Raw genomic sequence first — 15,237 nt, forward strand, 5'->3', positions numbered from 1 at the left:
GTGTTGTATCCTACCCCACTGGGGTCCTTGTATTTGTAACACAGACCTACAAATCGGGGCACTCATATTAATAATCTTCTCAGTTAATGTCTATGGTGGTCGCCATGGTCTGAAGAATTGACCTTATTTATCAAAATCTAGATAAAGAATAGATGGAATAAATGAAAGAATTCTAACAACTGAGATAGCTTTGGTAGTGACTCTGATCAAAATGCATTTGTTAGCAGGCTGTGATTTTTCCCCCTTTGTGTGATGAACACATACAATAGGGAAGCAGGGCCAGGAGAGAAGGGCTTCTGGGCTAGGCCCAGACCTAGATTCCTGTTCCAGATCTGTCTTACTCACTAAACTTGACCAAGTCATTTGACCTCACAGGACTTGGGTTTCCTGACCTGAGAAACGATGCTATTAGATCTCTAGAGGTATTTTCCAGTCTTTGATTGTATTGTTAACAAAGTCAGACCACATTAAAATAAACCACTATTAGGGATTTTAAATACTTTCATTCAGGAAAAGTCCTCTGTTTAAAGATGCTACTTGAATGTTTGTTTCCCCAAAGCATAAAGTGCTTGATTTTTAAAGTTAAAGTAATCTCTAGTTTGTTTGTCTAGGTTTGAATAGAACCCCAGACATTTAAAAAGGATCAAAACATTGGCTTCTGAAATCCTAACAAAAATGGAGTGTGCAGTAATGAAATGTGATGCTTTTTTTTCTAAAGATTTAGTTATCTGAGAGTGAGCAAGGGAGATGCAGGAGTTGGAATGAGGGTGCGGAGGGAGAGGAAAAGAATCTCAAGCAGACTTCCTGCTGAGTGCACTGGGACTCAGTCCAATGTGGGGCTTAGTCTTAGGACCCTGCGATCATGATCTGAACCGAAATCAAGAGTCAGATGCTTAACCGACTGAATCCTCCAGGCGCCACAAAAGGTGATGCTTTTAAAGAGCATTTACTATTGGCAATTGGTGAAAAGTACGAATTGATCCTACTTTATAATAATGAATCAGCACTGGTAGGAGCATTCATGGCATTGGTCAATTTGATATGTTTTAGATAAATTACGTGAGATCTGGGCTTCCAGCAAGATTTCCAAAGTCATTTTTGTCAGTAGTTCTGTTGCTTGGTGAAGTACATAAAAATAGTGGCCCTCAGCGTTTTGGTGATGAATCTACATAATATCAAGGCATTTTTTCAAGGCATATTTATTCAAAACCAAAGTTGACTTCAAATGAACTCTTTCTGCTGTCAGAAATCTCTGCAATCTATTCGGAGTTGGTTCTCACACTGAATAGATTTGAAAAAATGACTATGATTCATAGGTCTTAAGTATAGGGAAAGGAGTCTCTTTGAAGCTCTCTGTTGAGAGTTCAATCAACCTTGATGATGACTCAAAATATTGATGGATTCCAGAGTTGCTGGTCCTGTATTTTCTGAAACCAAACAGTCATTGAATAAAACCCCTTATTGATGGCACAGAAATCTGGAGATGGGGAGAAATCTGAGTTTTCTGATGCTATTAACTCTTTCTTTTTCAATTTAGTTGCTCCAACTATCACATTTCTCGAATCTCCAACCTCAGACCACCACTGGTGCATTCCATTCACTGTGAAAGGCAACCCCAAACCAGCGCTTCAGTGGTTCTATAACGGGGCAATATTGAATGAGTCCAAATACATCTGTACTAAAATCCATGTTACCAATCACACGGAGTACCATGGCTGCCTCCAACTGGATAATCCCACTCACATGAACAATGGGGACTACAAGTTAGTAGCCAAGAATGAGTATGGGAAGGATGAGAAACAGATTTCTGCTCACTTCATGGGCTGGCCTGGAATTGATGATGGTGAGTATCTGATGCTTTTGCATCTGGGGAGAGGATTGGGTATATAACTCAACTGTTGACAAAATGGTGCCCACAATAAACCACCTCCAAACCCAGAGGCTTAAGACATTATTATTTAAGTCTTGGCTGTGGGTCAGCTGGGGCAGTTTTGTTCAGTGTGTCTTTATTCTGGGGTGCAGGTGAATAAGTAGTGGCTACATAGGAGACCTCCATCTTAGTAGCCAGTGGAGATGGCAAGAGGGCAACTAGAAATAAGCTTGGCTTCTCAGGGCCTGGCTACTGTACTGGCACATGGTCTCTTCAGGCCATATACCACCAGCCAGTGGAAGCCATAAGGCCAAAGCCAAGTCCAGGGGCAGGGACTCATACTCCCTAGGAGGTGATGGGGGGATGAACAGTAGCCTGATGCACACATTATTTTTATTTCAAGTGTTAAATGATGTTGTTTACTCCTAATGGCAAAACCCATGTAACCTGTGCACTGGTGGACGGTATTTGGTTGGCACATCTGTTTCCTAGCTCCTTATCCGTTTGAAATTTAGAGTTATGCCCACTTGCTGTGGATGAGGAGCCAGGGTCCTGGAATGTGTGGCATACCTGGGTGGAGTGGAAGCATTCTTCTATCAGATCCTGAGTTGTCTTTATAGGAGTGGTAATGGTCCCACTTGACCAATGGTTTGGACTGGGAAAAGGATGGCCGGCATCAAGAGTCCATTTCACGGCCAGCAGGAGAATTCCAGTGTGAGACCCAGTAGTGGCAGGGACGAGCATCGTGCCTTTACCTGCTTCAGATACTGTTGTTTTGTAGAGTATTCTTACTTTCTGGATCTTGATGCCCAGATACCTGATAACATTGTGGAGGTTGAGGCCTGTTTGGGCACTGGGGCCTGGGTGTGAATAGAAGTCTCTATAGTGGCCCTCAGTTCATCACAACTGCACAAAGATGGCATGGCGGAGGAAAGGGAAGGAGGAGACTTGGAGGCCTATGAGGCAGGGGCTACGTGGGCAGCATGAGCTTGCGGGGCTCGCTGGGCAGCCCCGTGGACACAGATGACGCTTGCGAAGCCACCTTCAGCAAATATGGAGAGTACAGTCATTTCGTTACACAGTAAGCCTCTCCCAATATTACCCTGGTATCTATTAAATAGCTTTTTAGATGCACAAGCTTCCTGAGCATGTTTAAAACATTTGAATTATGTGAATTTGATTTACAAATAGCCTTTCAGGAGCACATAAAACAAGCTACGTTTGGATGCCTTACCCAGACTACCACTGGCAGTTGTCTATTCCATTAAATCTTCCTCTTCATTGAGAGTTTAGCTGCTTGGCTACATTTGCTATAGTAAATCTCTAGATTACTGTTTCTTTCTTCGCGTTTGGGGGAATACAGCCTTACAGTGAAATCCACAGCCTCTGCCTGGGGACAATCACTTTATGTTTGTTTTTAAATAAATATTTTATTTGTGAATGATTTTGGGTGTTCAGGGAAGCTGCAAAGACACCACAGGGTCCCCAGACACCCCTTACCCAGTTGTTACTATTGTGAATGTCTCGCATTATTGCAGGGTTGCCTTTGTCCAAAGGAAGAAACTGACATTGGTGCATTATTATTAACGAAACTTCAGGCTTTATTTGAATTTTGCCAGCAGCTGCCTTTTGAAACCGTTGGAGGTGAACTTGATTCAGGGTGAGGGTCTGGCATTGGAAAGTTTTAGAAGTTTTCTGTGTGCTTTGATAGATGTTCAGTGCTGCCAGAGTAAAGCCACTACTAGCCTCTGTTTAATACAGAGGTGGATGTATTTTCTTTTGAACATTTCTGTGTGGTGCCAATATTTGGTAGAGCTGTACTCTTCTTATCCATGTGGCCTCATTTTTATCAATCATTTTTGTTTAGTTTTAACTTAGCTAATGATAGGAAAGAATTGATTTCTCGTGTAAGAATAACGTGGAGAGTCTCACATATTCCCTTTAAAGGAAACGATCATCTATCAAAAATAAAAGTCGAGGTTAATTTTACAAACACGTTGTTCTTTCTTCTTGTTCATTTGTTTTTATCAAGTCTTTAAAAATATATATATCTGATTTTTAAAAAGGGTGATTTTTTTTTCCTCTTTAAGTATTTACTCAAGGACTGGCTATCAGGGAGTAATAAATGAAAGTGGAAATAAAAGAGACTTGGCCCAGGGTGATAGTGGATATAAATGGCTCTAGTGGGCCATAAACCAGTGTGACCAATTAGAGATTGACCTCACTTGGCTTGTGTGATAGGATCTTTGGTATTTATGAGATTTGTAACCATAGTATACAGATAATGGCCTTTTAAAGAATTGCTTCCTTACCCTCTTACTCTCCTTTAGTAAAGAAAAATAAACAAATAGCAGTTACATATATATTTCCCTGCTGGTCTAAAGTCTACCAGTTTGGGATGACAGGTCAAACGTGGGTTTACATTCCTTCGGTATTTCCGTTGGTGTCACATAGTAATTGGTAAGAAGTTTAGTTCTTACAAATCTTTTTGATAAGATGTTTCAGCTACTTTCTTCCCAGTTGTTTTGATGAGATTTTTTTTTTTTTTCACTGCAAGTTTCCTGACTCATGAGGAAGCAGGAGGCCTCTGATGGGTGAAGTGGGTTGCTTTTCCATATCCGGCCAGGAAAATCAAAATGGCAGCTCTGTCTGCTGTCTTCAGGGTGTGCCTTCCTCATTTAGCTCAGAAATGGGATAGTCCCATGGCATGGGAATTCACTATTTGTAGATAGAAAATGAAGAGTGCTGAAAGAAATTAAACAGAAATAAAAACAAAGAAAGAGAAAGTCTCTAATACAAGAGTTGGTGAGCTTTTTGATGAAGAAGATGGACTGATTGAATGTAGTTCTAGTCCTGATGGCCTCTCATACCATGTGGTACAGAAAACCTGACCGTGGCAGTAGACACCCTGCTGCCTTCTGCTTGGAGAAACGATAGGCCAAAAGACCTGATCCAGTACCAGCCAGGTCAAGAGGGTGCCAGCCACAGGGTGTGAGGATATGAGGCTGTTGGTAGAGATTCCCCATACAGTGTCTCCCCAGAGTGCCAGGACCTTGCAGACTCTGACAGCAGACTCAGCCAGGGTGCTAATGAAGAAGGACAGGTGTTATCAGACCTTGCAATATCAGCAGGATCCCAGACACCAAGCCAGTGTCTTCCCATCTGTTAGTCACTGGCAACCTGGCCAGTGACCAAAAAAGGAAGGGGGACTTTCTCAAACTCCAGACACCAGATTAATCATTTTGGATCCCACATGTAGAACTGAACTCAGCACTGGTCAAGTTTGGGTCACATTTAAAGCACAAAACTCAACTTGTAGCTTCCAAATGAAATCTAGAGAACCATGGCATTTGCCTTTCCAGTATACTGAGGAATGCAGCTTATAACAACCAAACTAATTTTATTTCGTTTCTATTTTCCATTGTCCCTCGAACATTTGTTCATTAGGAATAGTCTCCTCTGGCTCGTGAACACTATTGCCCTGCTCCTTGCCTCCTCGTTGGTCATTGAAATCAACTGGGGAGTTTTAATTGTTATTTCATTAATTAGCACACATTTCTAGGACCAACCTCTAGCAATTCTGATTCAGTGACTCCCGGATGAGGCTTGGGCTCTGGCATTTTCTATTTTTAAGAACCCTGGTAAAAAAAAAAAAAAAAAAAAAAAAAAAATCCCTGGTGACTCCAGTGTGCAACCAGAGGTGAAAGTCCCTGGTCTGAGCGAGAGCCCTGGCCCAAGTAAGATTTTTCTGCTCATTGTTGAGTAACAGTCCTTTGGACACTAGGTTGCAGACAAAAATCTCAATTGAAAAATAGCACGTCCTATCTGAGTTAGAATTCAAAGCCCTGGACTTAATTTAAAGGCCAATTTGCTCTCCTCTGCTAGTTCAGGCTGGCGGGATGGGGGTGGGGGCTGGAGCTGGCTAAGGAGAGTTCTGGCCCTTAGTTGCCCAAGTAGAAGTCAGTGGGCCCAGAGCCAGGGTGGTAGGCAGGCAGATGTCCTTGGTGGTGGCTTTGTCTCTTGGGACCTGGGTGTGCTCACTGCTGATTCACAAACCTTCTTCCTGGCTAGCATTATGGGATCTTGGCAGTTTCTCTTTCTCTGGTCCCCTCTCTTGCAGTTTCATGACAATAAGCAAACGTGTCTATATTCCAGCTGGTGGAAGCATCTCCTTTCTCAACACCAAGGAATGCAGCTTTGTGTTGCTAAGGCCCCTCTCCCCTCCAAGGGGCTGTGGTCAGGGCAGACTTTCTCTCATGCTGCCTCTGTCTAGTTCACCGGGAGTCCTTGTGAGCCTTCATCCCAATACCTCTGGGCTTATAGGTGGAACTCAAATATCACCTGCATCTTACCACCACGGGTTGCTTTAGCCTTTGCTGGCAGGGGTCAGGCATTTGTCCTCACAGACTTCTGCCTGAAGGGAACTCAATTTGGGTTCTCAGAGTGCTGCTGTGGAGGCCCCATGGCTACATAGAAACTACTGTGTCAGTCCTGTATGAGCACCTTTGTCATGTCCTCTTTGGGACCTCTGGAAGTCTGTGTGAAGTAGAGGTTTCAAAGGACATGGATCCAGATCTCAGCCATTTCCTTTGTAAATTCTGCAGTGTTATCCTTTGCTTAGGCAGACACACATGAATATAATCACCAACATACCCTTCCTCACCTCCCTTTGTGTTTGTCCTCTGTGGCCATTAGGGAGGAACTTTCTGTCCAGAAGTATTTTTCTCTCAGCATGGCTATGTCTTCCTCATCTAGAGGCTTGGGTGTGCACAGAGAAGACCTCAGGACTCTGCCACTTGATTACATGAGAACTTTCTAGACTTGGTGCTCTAAGGAGAAAATTAAGTCACAATTTGGTTCCTGGAGAGGAGCGTTAAATGTAAGCTTCTTTTCTCCCTCATCTCCCCACTCCCCATTCAGGATGGGCTCAGAGGTATATCACTGGGGACTAAACATTCTCCTGCCCTTACCCCTTCCCTTTGTCACAGTCACTGCCAGAGAATACTAACCCCCCGTACTTGGGTTTCTAGCTATTTTTAGGTCTGCTTTATGCTTCATTGTAATATTGCCATCCTCTATGCCCACCAGGCCTTTTGACTTTGGTCAAACTTCTGATGGACTTAAAAGTTAGGACTTCTCAAAATTTAATGAGCATAGCTTTACTGGAGATCCTGCTAAGACACAGGTTCTGATTTCATGAATTTGGGGAAGGGTCTCAGATGCCACATCTCTGACAAGCTCCCAGCTGATGTAGATGCTGCAGATCCCAGATCACACTTTGAGTAGTGAGGGTAGTTCCCTTCTGGCCTGCAGAACCTGGGAGAAGCCACTGGAGGAACTGCACAGGCATCCACCAAGATCGTCTCACTAACTCCTTGAGGACATTGATGAGTAATAATGATAACAATACAGAATAGTTTGTGCACAGAGATGCACTCTAATTGGGTTTGGCAAAAAGTAAGATGAATTCAATATGTGGTTTAAGGAGGCTTAGGGAGACTGAATAAAGTAGAGCCCTGGTGTAGCATGCATGTAGGAAGCACGGGCCTGTCTGGAGAGGCTCCAAAAATTCTACTTCGAGGCCAGAAATAAGACTTCTCTGAGATGACAGTGATCCACTATGTCATTGGCATTCAGTCCTATCTACAGAGAAGCACTCTTGTGAACACAAAAGTGTGCATGGAGACTGAGTGAAGGTTAGAAGGGATGAGCGTGTCTTTTTGAGAAGTGTAAGCAAAAATTAATGGCCGAGAGATTACTTGTGGGTGTAATCAGGAGGAAACCTGGGGCCTTTGCTAGCATCTTCGGATCAGATAGTGTGAGTTTCAATAATTGTCAAGGCCAGATATTTCTATAATTGGAACACGTTGATTGTTTAAGAGCAGATTCTTTGATTAAAATCTCACCCAAGTGATTAATACTGTAGGCTTGGCATGGACCTACCAGAGCACTAAGTGATAGAAAACCCGTGCTCCAAAGCTTCCCATTCTTCAGGCAGTACATAAAGAGTCTCTCTATGGCCCACTCATTCAGGAAGAATGTCACAGCTCAAGAATGCTCATTCACACAAGCGGTGGGAGTTAGTGACTTATGCTTCCTAATTCGGGAGCAGTTGTCTCGTATGCAAAATATGCGTCAGGAACAAAGTATAAATATTGGAAGAGTTTTCCCCACAGCTTCTCATTTGTGCTGTTTTATCAAAAGATTCATGACGTCTGGATGAACCAGCGCTCTCTGCAGCACTTAGAATTGCCCTCAAACTGGCAGATTTAGATTTGGTGTACTTGGGCCAAAGAATGTAGGGAGAGGAAATTTCTCCAAATGTTGCACATTAAGAGAATATAAAGCCCCCGACGACTTGCTCTTTGGCCATTTGTCAGGACCCATGTCTTGTCCTGGGAGGGAAAGGAAAGAATGTTTGACCTGCTTTTCTGCCTTAAATAACCGCGAAGAGTATGGTTTGGCTATAGGCTCATAATAATCATGATAATTAAGATTTATACTTAAATAGTACTTTATGTCTCAAGAGTACTAATGTTAATTAATTACGCTTCCCGAGGCTCCTGCTGAGTTGCCAGAGCCAATGCTATTATCCTCTCCTGAGGTATGGAACATTCCTTTGTCACAGGAAAAGTGAAGAGCCCCCTGATGCTGCATAGTAGTTCAGCCAAAAATGAAACCCAGACATCTGAGCCCCCAGTGTGTTGGGGCCCTGAGTTCAGCCTGCCATTCAGAAAAGGAAGAGAAAAAGGATCTGGAAATTAGAAGGAGGGACTGCCATGAGTTAGACCACACTATTGACAAACCAAGGATGGTTGATTTGAAAGGAATGAATCTTTTGCTATTATTTGGAATTCTTTGAAATATGTCTAATGATCACACTAAACAGAGTCTGAAAATAGAATTGAGAGAGAAGTCTTTTTTTGTCTTTCTTTCTTCTTTCTTTCTTTCTTTCTTTCTTTCTTTCTTTCTTTCTTTCTCTTTTTCTCTTTTTTTTTTCTTTTTTTTTAAGGGCATTAGAGAGGGACTAGAAGTAGAAAGAAAGAAGCAGATGTGTCTTCTGGCCTCCACCATCATTTTTATCTATGCAGCAGGACAGAAGGGGAAACCTACCCACTTTCCCACAATGTTTCTTTATCTCTTAACTGTAGAATCCTACAGTGAAAAAGTCATGGAGTTTTACTCATGAAGACTTGTGTAGACTCATAAGATTTACTCATGAGCTGTAACAGCTTAGAATAGAGAAGCTAGTGTCTTCCCTTTAAAGGTGTTGAACATGGAGGTAAAGGATGGTGAAGTACTTTGGTTTGATATTTTTGGGGAGAAAGGGACTTTACCATCCACTGTTAGAAGCCTGAATGCTCTAAGCTCTGTTGTTTGGAGGCACAGACATCCCATGCGCAATCCAGAGCTTGGTCAGGAGTGCCGGTGTGGCCACAGTCCAGTGTGCTGTGCTCTGTACCTGTTGATCCTGGTCCCCAAATTCCTAACAACATGCCTGAGGTCCAGAACAAAGCACACAGGCATATAGCACCCACCAACACCTCAGCAAACTTTTCAGAAAACAGAATCAAAACATGAGACAGGCAACAATTTGTGTGTGGCAGGCACCTTCTTTGGGTTGGGGAGGAGCCACTGTTTCCAGATAGAGTGAGCTGGCGGGTGGCTGATGCTTGTTTGGAATGGCGTGGGGTTGACGGAGTTTCTGAGTTTCAATATTTTATTCCAGAAATTTCCATATTTTATTATGGTGGTTTTCAACATGAAGTTTTAGGGTTGGATGCCACCTCCTGATGCCTCAGTCTGAGATTTCTTGCTTGATGAGCTACCAGGATGGTATTCCAGGGAGCACAGCTCTGCTCACATCCCCCTTAGAAGCACATCGCTCCTTTATCTTTCATTCATTTTTCTTTGGCTTTTCTCCCTCAAAGTCAGTGTCTGCCTCTCCTTGCCCACCTTTTCGTCTTGAATATCTCAAACAGATGTTTCTAACTTTAGCATATTTAAACTAAATGAGAGGAACCAGTTTGAAATTAGACTTAAAAATGACAGGGTATTTTCACAAAATGACCATTGCCAGAGGTCTGAAAAGGAAGGGGTGACTTTGTCCTGTGTTTGCCTTTAACATGATGTTAATAACTACCTACTGTCAAAGTATAAACACCGTGGGAGGTTAGCTCGACCGAGAAGTTGCTAGAAGCAAAATACTGTGTTTGGTGAACCAGGTTTTGCTAGAGTACTGTGACCCTTGCTTGACATAAACTCTGGATCTGTGTGTAATGTGTTGGGCTTCCTAAACCTTTGTACCTGAAGACGCATTTCTTTACTGTGCTTTATGTCCTCATCAGACATAGTGTAGTATGGTCAGGAGAGGGAAGTAAAAACCACATGACTGTTCTGCCCACATTGTCTTTCTGTGAGTTTCATAATCCTGCACTAAATTTGAGTATTTCGGACAGTGAATATAAAGTGACCGCTCTTCTCATACATTTGAGAAAATGAAGTTAGGAAAATGTAGTCCTTTTCAGAAAGTGTAGACATGACCTAACTTCAGAAAATGAAGTTAGGAAAATGTAGTCCTTTTCAGAAAGTGTAGACGTGACCTAAGGGTTTTGTTGCTGTACTTGGTGGGAAAGGCGTGTGCTCATATGAATTGTAAGTCTGGCAAAAGGTGAGTTTTCCAGATTATGGGCTAACCTATTTACTTTTGCTCCCATCTCAAATCCTTTTTCTATACCTAACATTTGCTGCATTGAACTGATTCGATGTTCTGGATGTTCCCAGGGGCCCCGTGTGAGTAATGTGTTGAGGTGTTCCCTTTCCGTGACAAACTCAATTATACCTAAACGTCAGGCATTTTCACTGCGGCCCTTCTTCCAATGCATGGTCTAGATACATCTGGCTCTGAATCCTCAGCCTTTTTTCTTTTATGGGATTGCATGTTTAAGGGCAGGTGGCAACTGTATGTGGGTCCCTGAGGGCTTAAGAACAAATCAGGGTGACTGGTGAGTCCTAGTTTTCACACTAAAAGTCCTATGTTTGGGGAAAGCCCTTCATCCTGGACAAACTGCAAGGATTTGCCTGGGACTATCCCAGTTTTAAAACCTAGAGTTCACTGTCTCAGGAATGCCCTCAATCTCAAGCAGTCTGGGATGGCCAACCTAGTCCAAATGAAAGTCTGTATCTTTATATCCAAATAACTTTAAAAAATTGAATTGAGTTAATGAATTGTTAAAAAAATATTTTTAGTCTTCCTACTTTGGCAACTATATGTTTATAATGACTTGGAAGACTGGGTTTGAGGATCGAATTCTCCCAGATTCTTGGAGGTCCATGCTGGAAGGTAGTGGTTTTGGTAGAGCTGGTTCCTGGCCATAGCCCCTGCCCTGTGCCTCTGACTACATGATGAAAGATATGTGAGAAGCAGTGAGTGGGCATGTGGACACCCTTGCTCACCTGCCCTTGCTCGGCCCTTACCCCTCCCTGGAGTCTTGGGTCAAAATGTGCTCATACTGGTGGTGTGGCCACCTGTGGGCTGACAGATGTGGAGAAAAAGCTAGCAAGTCCTAGGAAGTATGTTTGGGGTGTATGGGGAAGGAAATCTGGGCCCTGGGTCCTGTGGCCTGGGTCCTGGGTCCTGGAGTGAGGTCTAGAAGTAGAGTGTGGACTCTGGTGGGTAAGTATACTTGCAGATGCAGACTTGTGTATAGAGGGCATAGTGAGGAGGAGGCCAGAGTGGGATCTTGTAAAGTAATGGATTACTGAGCAGTTCAAAGAATGACTTGCTCCCTTGGGGTACTAGAACCTTTCCTTTAGTAGGGGTAGGAAATCCTCACAGTGACAGGGTACCCATGCGGCTCAGGGACTTTGCAAAGGGAAAGGATTTCAGCACGTGGGTAGATGCCCCGCATATGACATCACTAGGACTGCCACAGGAATTTCATGCTGCTTTATCCACTGAATCATCCTTCAAACTGCAAGACAGCTTTCAAGGCCCATCTCAAGAATGTCACACCTACTACAAATAATTCTAACAATAAATATTAACATATTGTAACTCAAGACTACTTTGAAATGGTGTTTGGGATAATAAAACTCAAAATGCTATTGAAATATGCTGGAATCAGTGAATTTGCATGAATTGACACAGGGCCATCTCATATGGTGACACAGGTTGGGCACTGCACAATTTCAGGCTGTGTCATTAACATAGACTATAGTCTAGATGGCACCCCCATTTAGCATGGAATGCTCCGCAGTTTGCAGCGTCCCTGAATCAATGTACACAGCCATCTACTTAATGTTTCCCCTGATAACAGATATTCTTGACATGAACTGTGTTAAAATTCGGATTTGAATATCAGGGCCATTTTTATTTGGTTCTTCATTTAAACTACCTTTGGTTATTTACTAGGGAGTAACCTGAACAGAAAATTGGTTCAAATTTTCCCTTATCTTAAATGATATTTTTCTGCTAAAGGGTTTAGAAGTGAAATGAGAGCTGAATAAGCTTTACAGTTTACAAGTAAGTAAGTGAAGACAAAAGCATAGAAAGTAGCTTTGGAAATTTATTTTGTAATCACGCAATGTTATATCAAATTGTAATTTTATTTCCAAGTAGGCTTTCATATAGAGACCCAGTAGTTCTGATTGGAGAGTAAATAGCAGATGATTTTGTCACTGGTTCTTCTTGACAATGATTTAAAAAAAAATTTAAAACGCTTTTGTAAATTTTCATGGGAATATTTGACAACAGAGTATTCTGATCATCTTGGTAACTAAACAATCATCCCTCCCCCCAATTAAGTGGATATACTTTTGCATTTGTCTCTGACATAACATTTACGTGTAATCTCTTCTACATAAATCATTTCAATAGAGAAAGTCCATTTATTTTTCCATGTTGTATTAAAGGCAAAGAAAGGGTTTGTTTATTCAGCCTTGGCAACCCGCTCTGAACACCAAGTGGAGAGCAAAACTGCATTAGATACCATTATTCGGGCTGGTTGATTGTTTGTGAAAGTGAGTAGACCTGCCAAAATACACTTTGAAAGTAATACCCAAACTGTCAGAGGTTTTATCTTTTGTTATTTAAAGTGGTATGGGGATGATCTGTCTCTGGAATAAAAGTACTGGGATTGTAGTTAAAATGGCCAACTGTACACTAGAAACGGTCATAATGCATTGATTGCTGAAGTTTTTCTGGCTATAAAGTCATTTGTAATTTATCCTCATTCATTTCTTTTCTTTTGAAGGGATAGAGGTTTGGGGGCTGGGGAAGGAAATGGTTCATGTGAAGAAGCAAACCAAGACTTGAGGTTTCATGTACCTGTTCCATAAAGCAACCTGTAACCCTATAAAACCTCCAGTATATATTTAACTAATTTTAGTGGGGATACTTAGTATTCACTCTGAATGCATACTTACAAATCTCTGCTCTGTTTTGCCTTTTAGGTGCCAACCCAAATTATCCCGACGTAATTTATGAAGGTAGCTATCACGTTGTTTTTATTTATATTTTTTTCAAAATGTTCATCTAAAATGAGCTAAATCAACTAAAAGAGAACCTTTAAGCTCGGTTAAATATACCCTTTAAGCATTACATAGGCCACAATGATATTTCAAAAATCATTCAATATTGATGGCTGTTTTCCCTTGATATTTACAGTGCTTGTAAATAGCATTTTCTCTCTCATGCTCTGTTCTTGGAAGTAAATCCATTCCACTGTAACAGACATTTTGTTTCTATAATTGGGAACTAATTACCTGTTTAAAAGCCATGACTACCAAGAAAAGGGAGGTGTATCAGTTTCTGGCTTTGACAGTAAACCCAATTCAAAATTATGTTTCTTGTATAATAAAGAAGTTTGGCTCACAGACAGGAGCCTCAAAAGTAGGGCATGTTTATAGGTTTGGTTAAACCAGGAGCTCAACCATGTCATCAGGTACCCAAGTTTTTCATTTTTACATGCCCCCTGCACACTGCGCCCACTTCACCAAAGGCTGGCTCCCCTTGTGGTCATAAGACGATGCTGTCACTCACATTGTTGGGAGAAATGGAACAGCATTGGAAAGCAGTCCCAAAGAAAGGGAACTCTCTCAGAGATCTCAGTCAGCCCTCCTTGAATCTGATTCCAGACTCAGTGGGTCATGGTTCATTCTTGCTCCCATTACATAAGAGGGATGGATAAACCCTGGACTAACTGGAGCTACCATGGAGTTTAGATCAGCTTGCTTAGAGAATGTCATTGAACCCCTTGAATTATATGGGGTTTTCTTAGGAATGTGGAAAGGGAGAAGCTGGAAGGCGCACTACATAAGCTTTTAACTGGATATCTCATCTCTACTTTGCTACTTTAATAGAATGCCAGGGATGTTTGATCAGGTGTGAAAATCCGTCTTGAACAGATTTCCAAACTACCTTCATGACCAAGAAGCTTCTGTTTAGGAAAGTGGCAGCCTCAATTTCCAGCCTTGGCTCAAAATTTAGGACTGATTAAAAGATCGATTAAAATATGATATGTATACACTTGTTCTATTAAATATTCCATCTTTAACTTTATGTACATACTGACATTTTATTTTTTATAAGAACTCATTCTAAATTTGTATATTTGTTATATGTGCATGTATTTAACTTGAGCAAATTTTAACTGGGAGATTATATTGTCTTTACCTGTTTTATGCATGTCAACCTTTGTTTCCTTCAAGCTGTGGTTTGGATGATTTTGTGCATGTGATTTGCATACTTTTGTTTTTCTTTGTCCTGATATGGCTTAAAGAAAAAGTATCTCAAATTGTGTCACAGAGAGGTATGTTTGAATTCTGATTTTCCATTTTAAAATTATGTTTTGGACTCTTTTCCAGTAACTTCAAGAATTTAAAAATGCCATCTTCTCATTGGCCTCAGATCCCACTTTGGATCTTTGGGCCAAATATCATGATATTAAACTATCGATGCTTTAGTGAATAATTTTGCATGAGTGGCTCATTAGACTATGAAAAGGTAAAAAATTAGCCAATGGATGATATTTCTAATATTTGGTTGAAATTAATGGTCTAGTATATTTACAATGAAAATGGTGACAATGTAGTTTTGGTGTTAAGAATAAAATAGTAAACAGAAAATAGATGTTTTTTCTGTTACTACTTATTCACATTCAAGGAACACTCTGCTAATAGAAATATAATTTAAATTTGTTGCCCCAAGGTCAGCATGATAGTCCTACTGAGGGAAGTTTAGCTAGGGCTGACTTAATGAGGTTGTTTGTTCAGGGTGGAAATTTCAGTCCCCAAATCTATTTAGAATAAAAATACCAAACATTTATAACCAACATTGTCTGTAATAAGTTAATAAAAAATTTTCT

The 15,237-nt window shown here is 41.3% G+C and overlaps 1 protein-coding gene across 5 annotated transcripts in view; it reads left to right on the forward strand.

Annotated features, from left to right (window-relative positions):
* The window catches only part of NTRK2 (neurotrophic receptor tyrosine kinase 2), a 332,550-nt gene that overhangs the window by 49,787 nt on the left and 267,526 nt on the right, over nt 1-15,237 (forward strand). For all 5 annotated transcript variants that reach the window (XM_025984167.2, XM_072763240.1, XM_072763245.1 and 2 more), the window contains exons 9-10: nt 1,538-1,843; nt 13,325-13,360. In XM_025984167.2, coding sequence (XP_025839952.1) covers nt 1,538-1,843; nt 13,325-13,360 — 342 coding nt within the window. The remainder of the gene's footprint in view (nt 1-1,537; nt 1,844-13,324; nt 13,361-15,237) is intronic.

This window comes from Vulpes vulpes, chromosome 1 (assembly GCF_048418805.1).
Source record: "Vulpes vulpes isolate BD-2025 chromosome 1, VulVul3, whole genome shotgun sequence".
NCBI classification, from domain to species: domain Eukaryota; kingdom Metazoa; phylum Chordata; class Mammalia; order Carnivora; family Canidae; genus Vulpes; species Vulpes vulpes.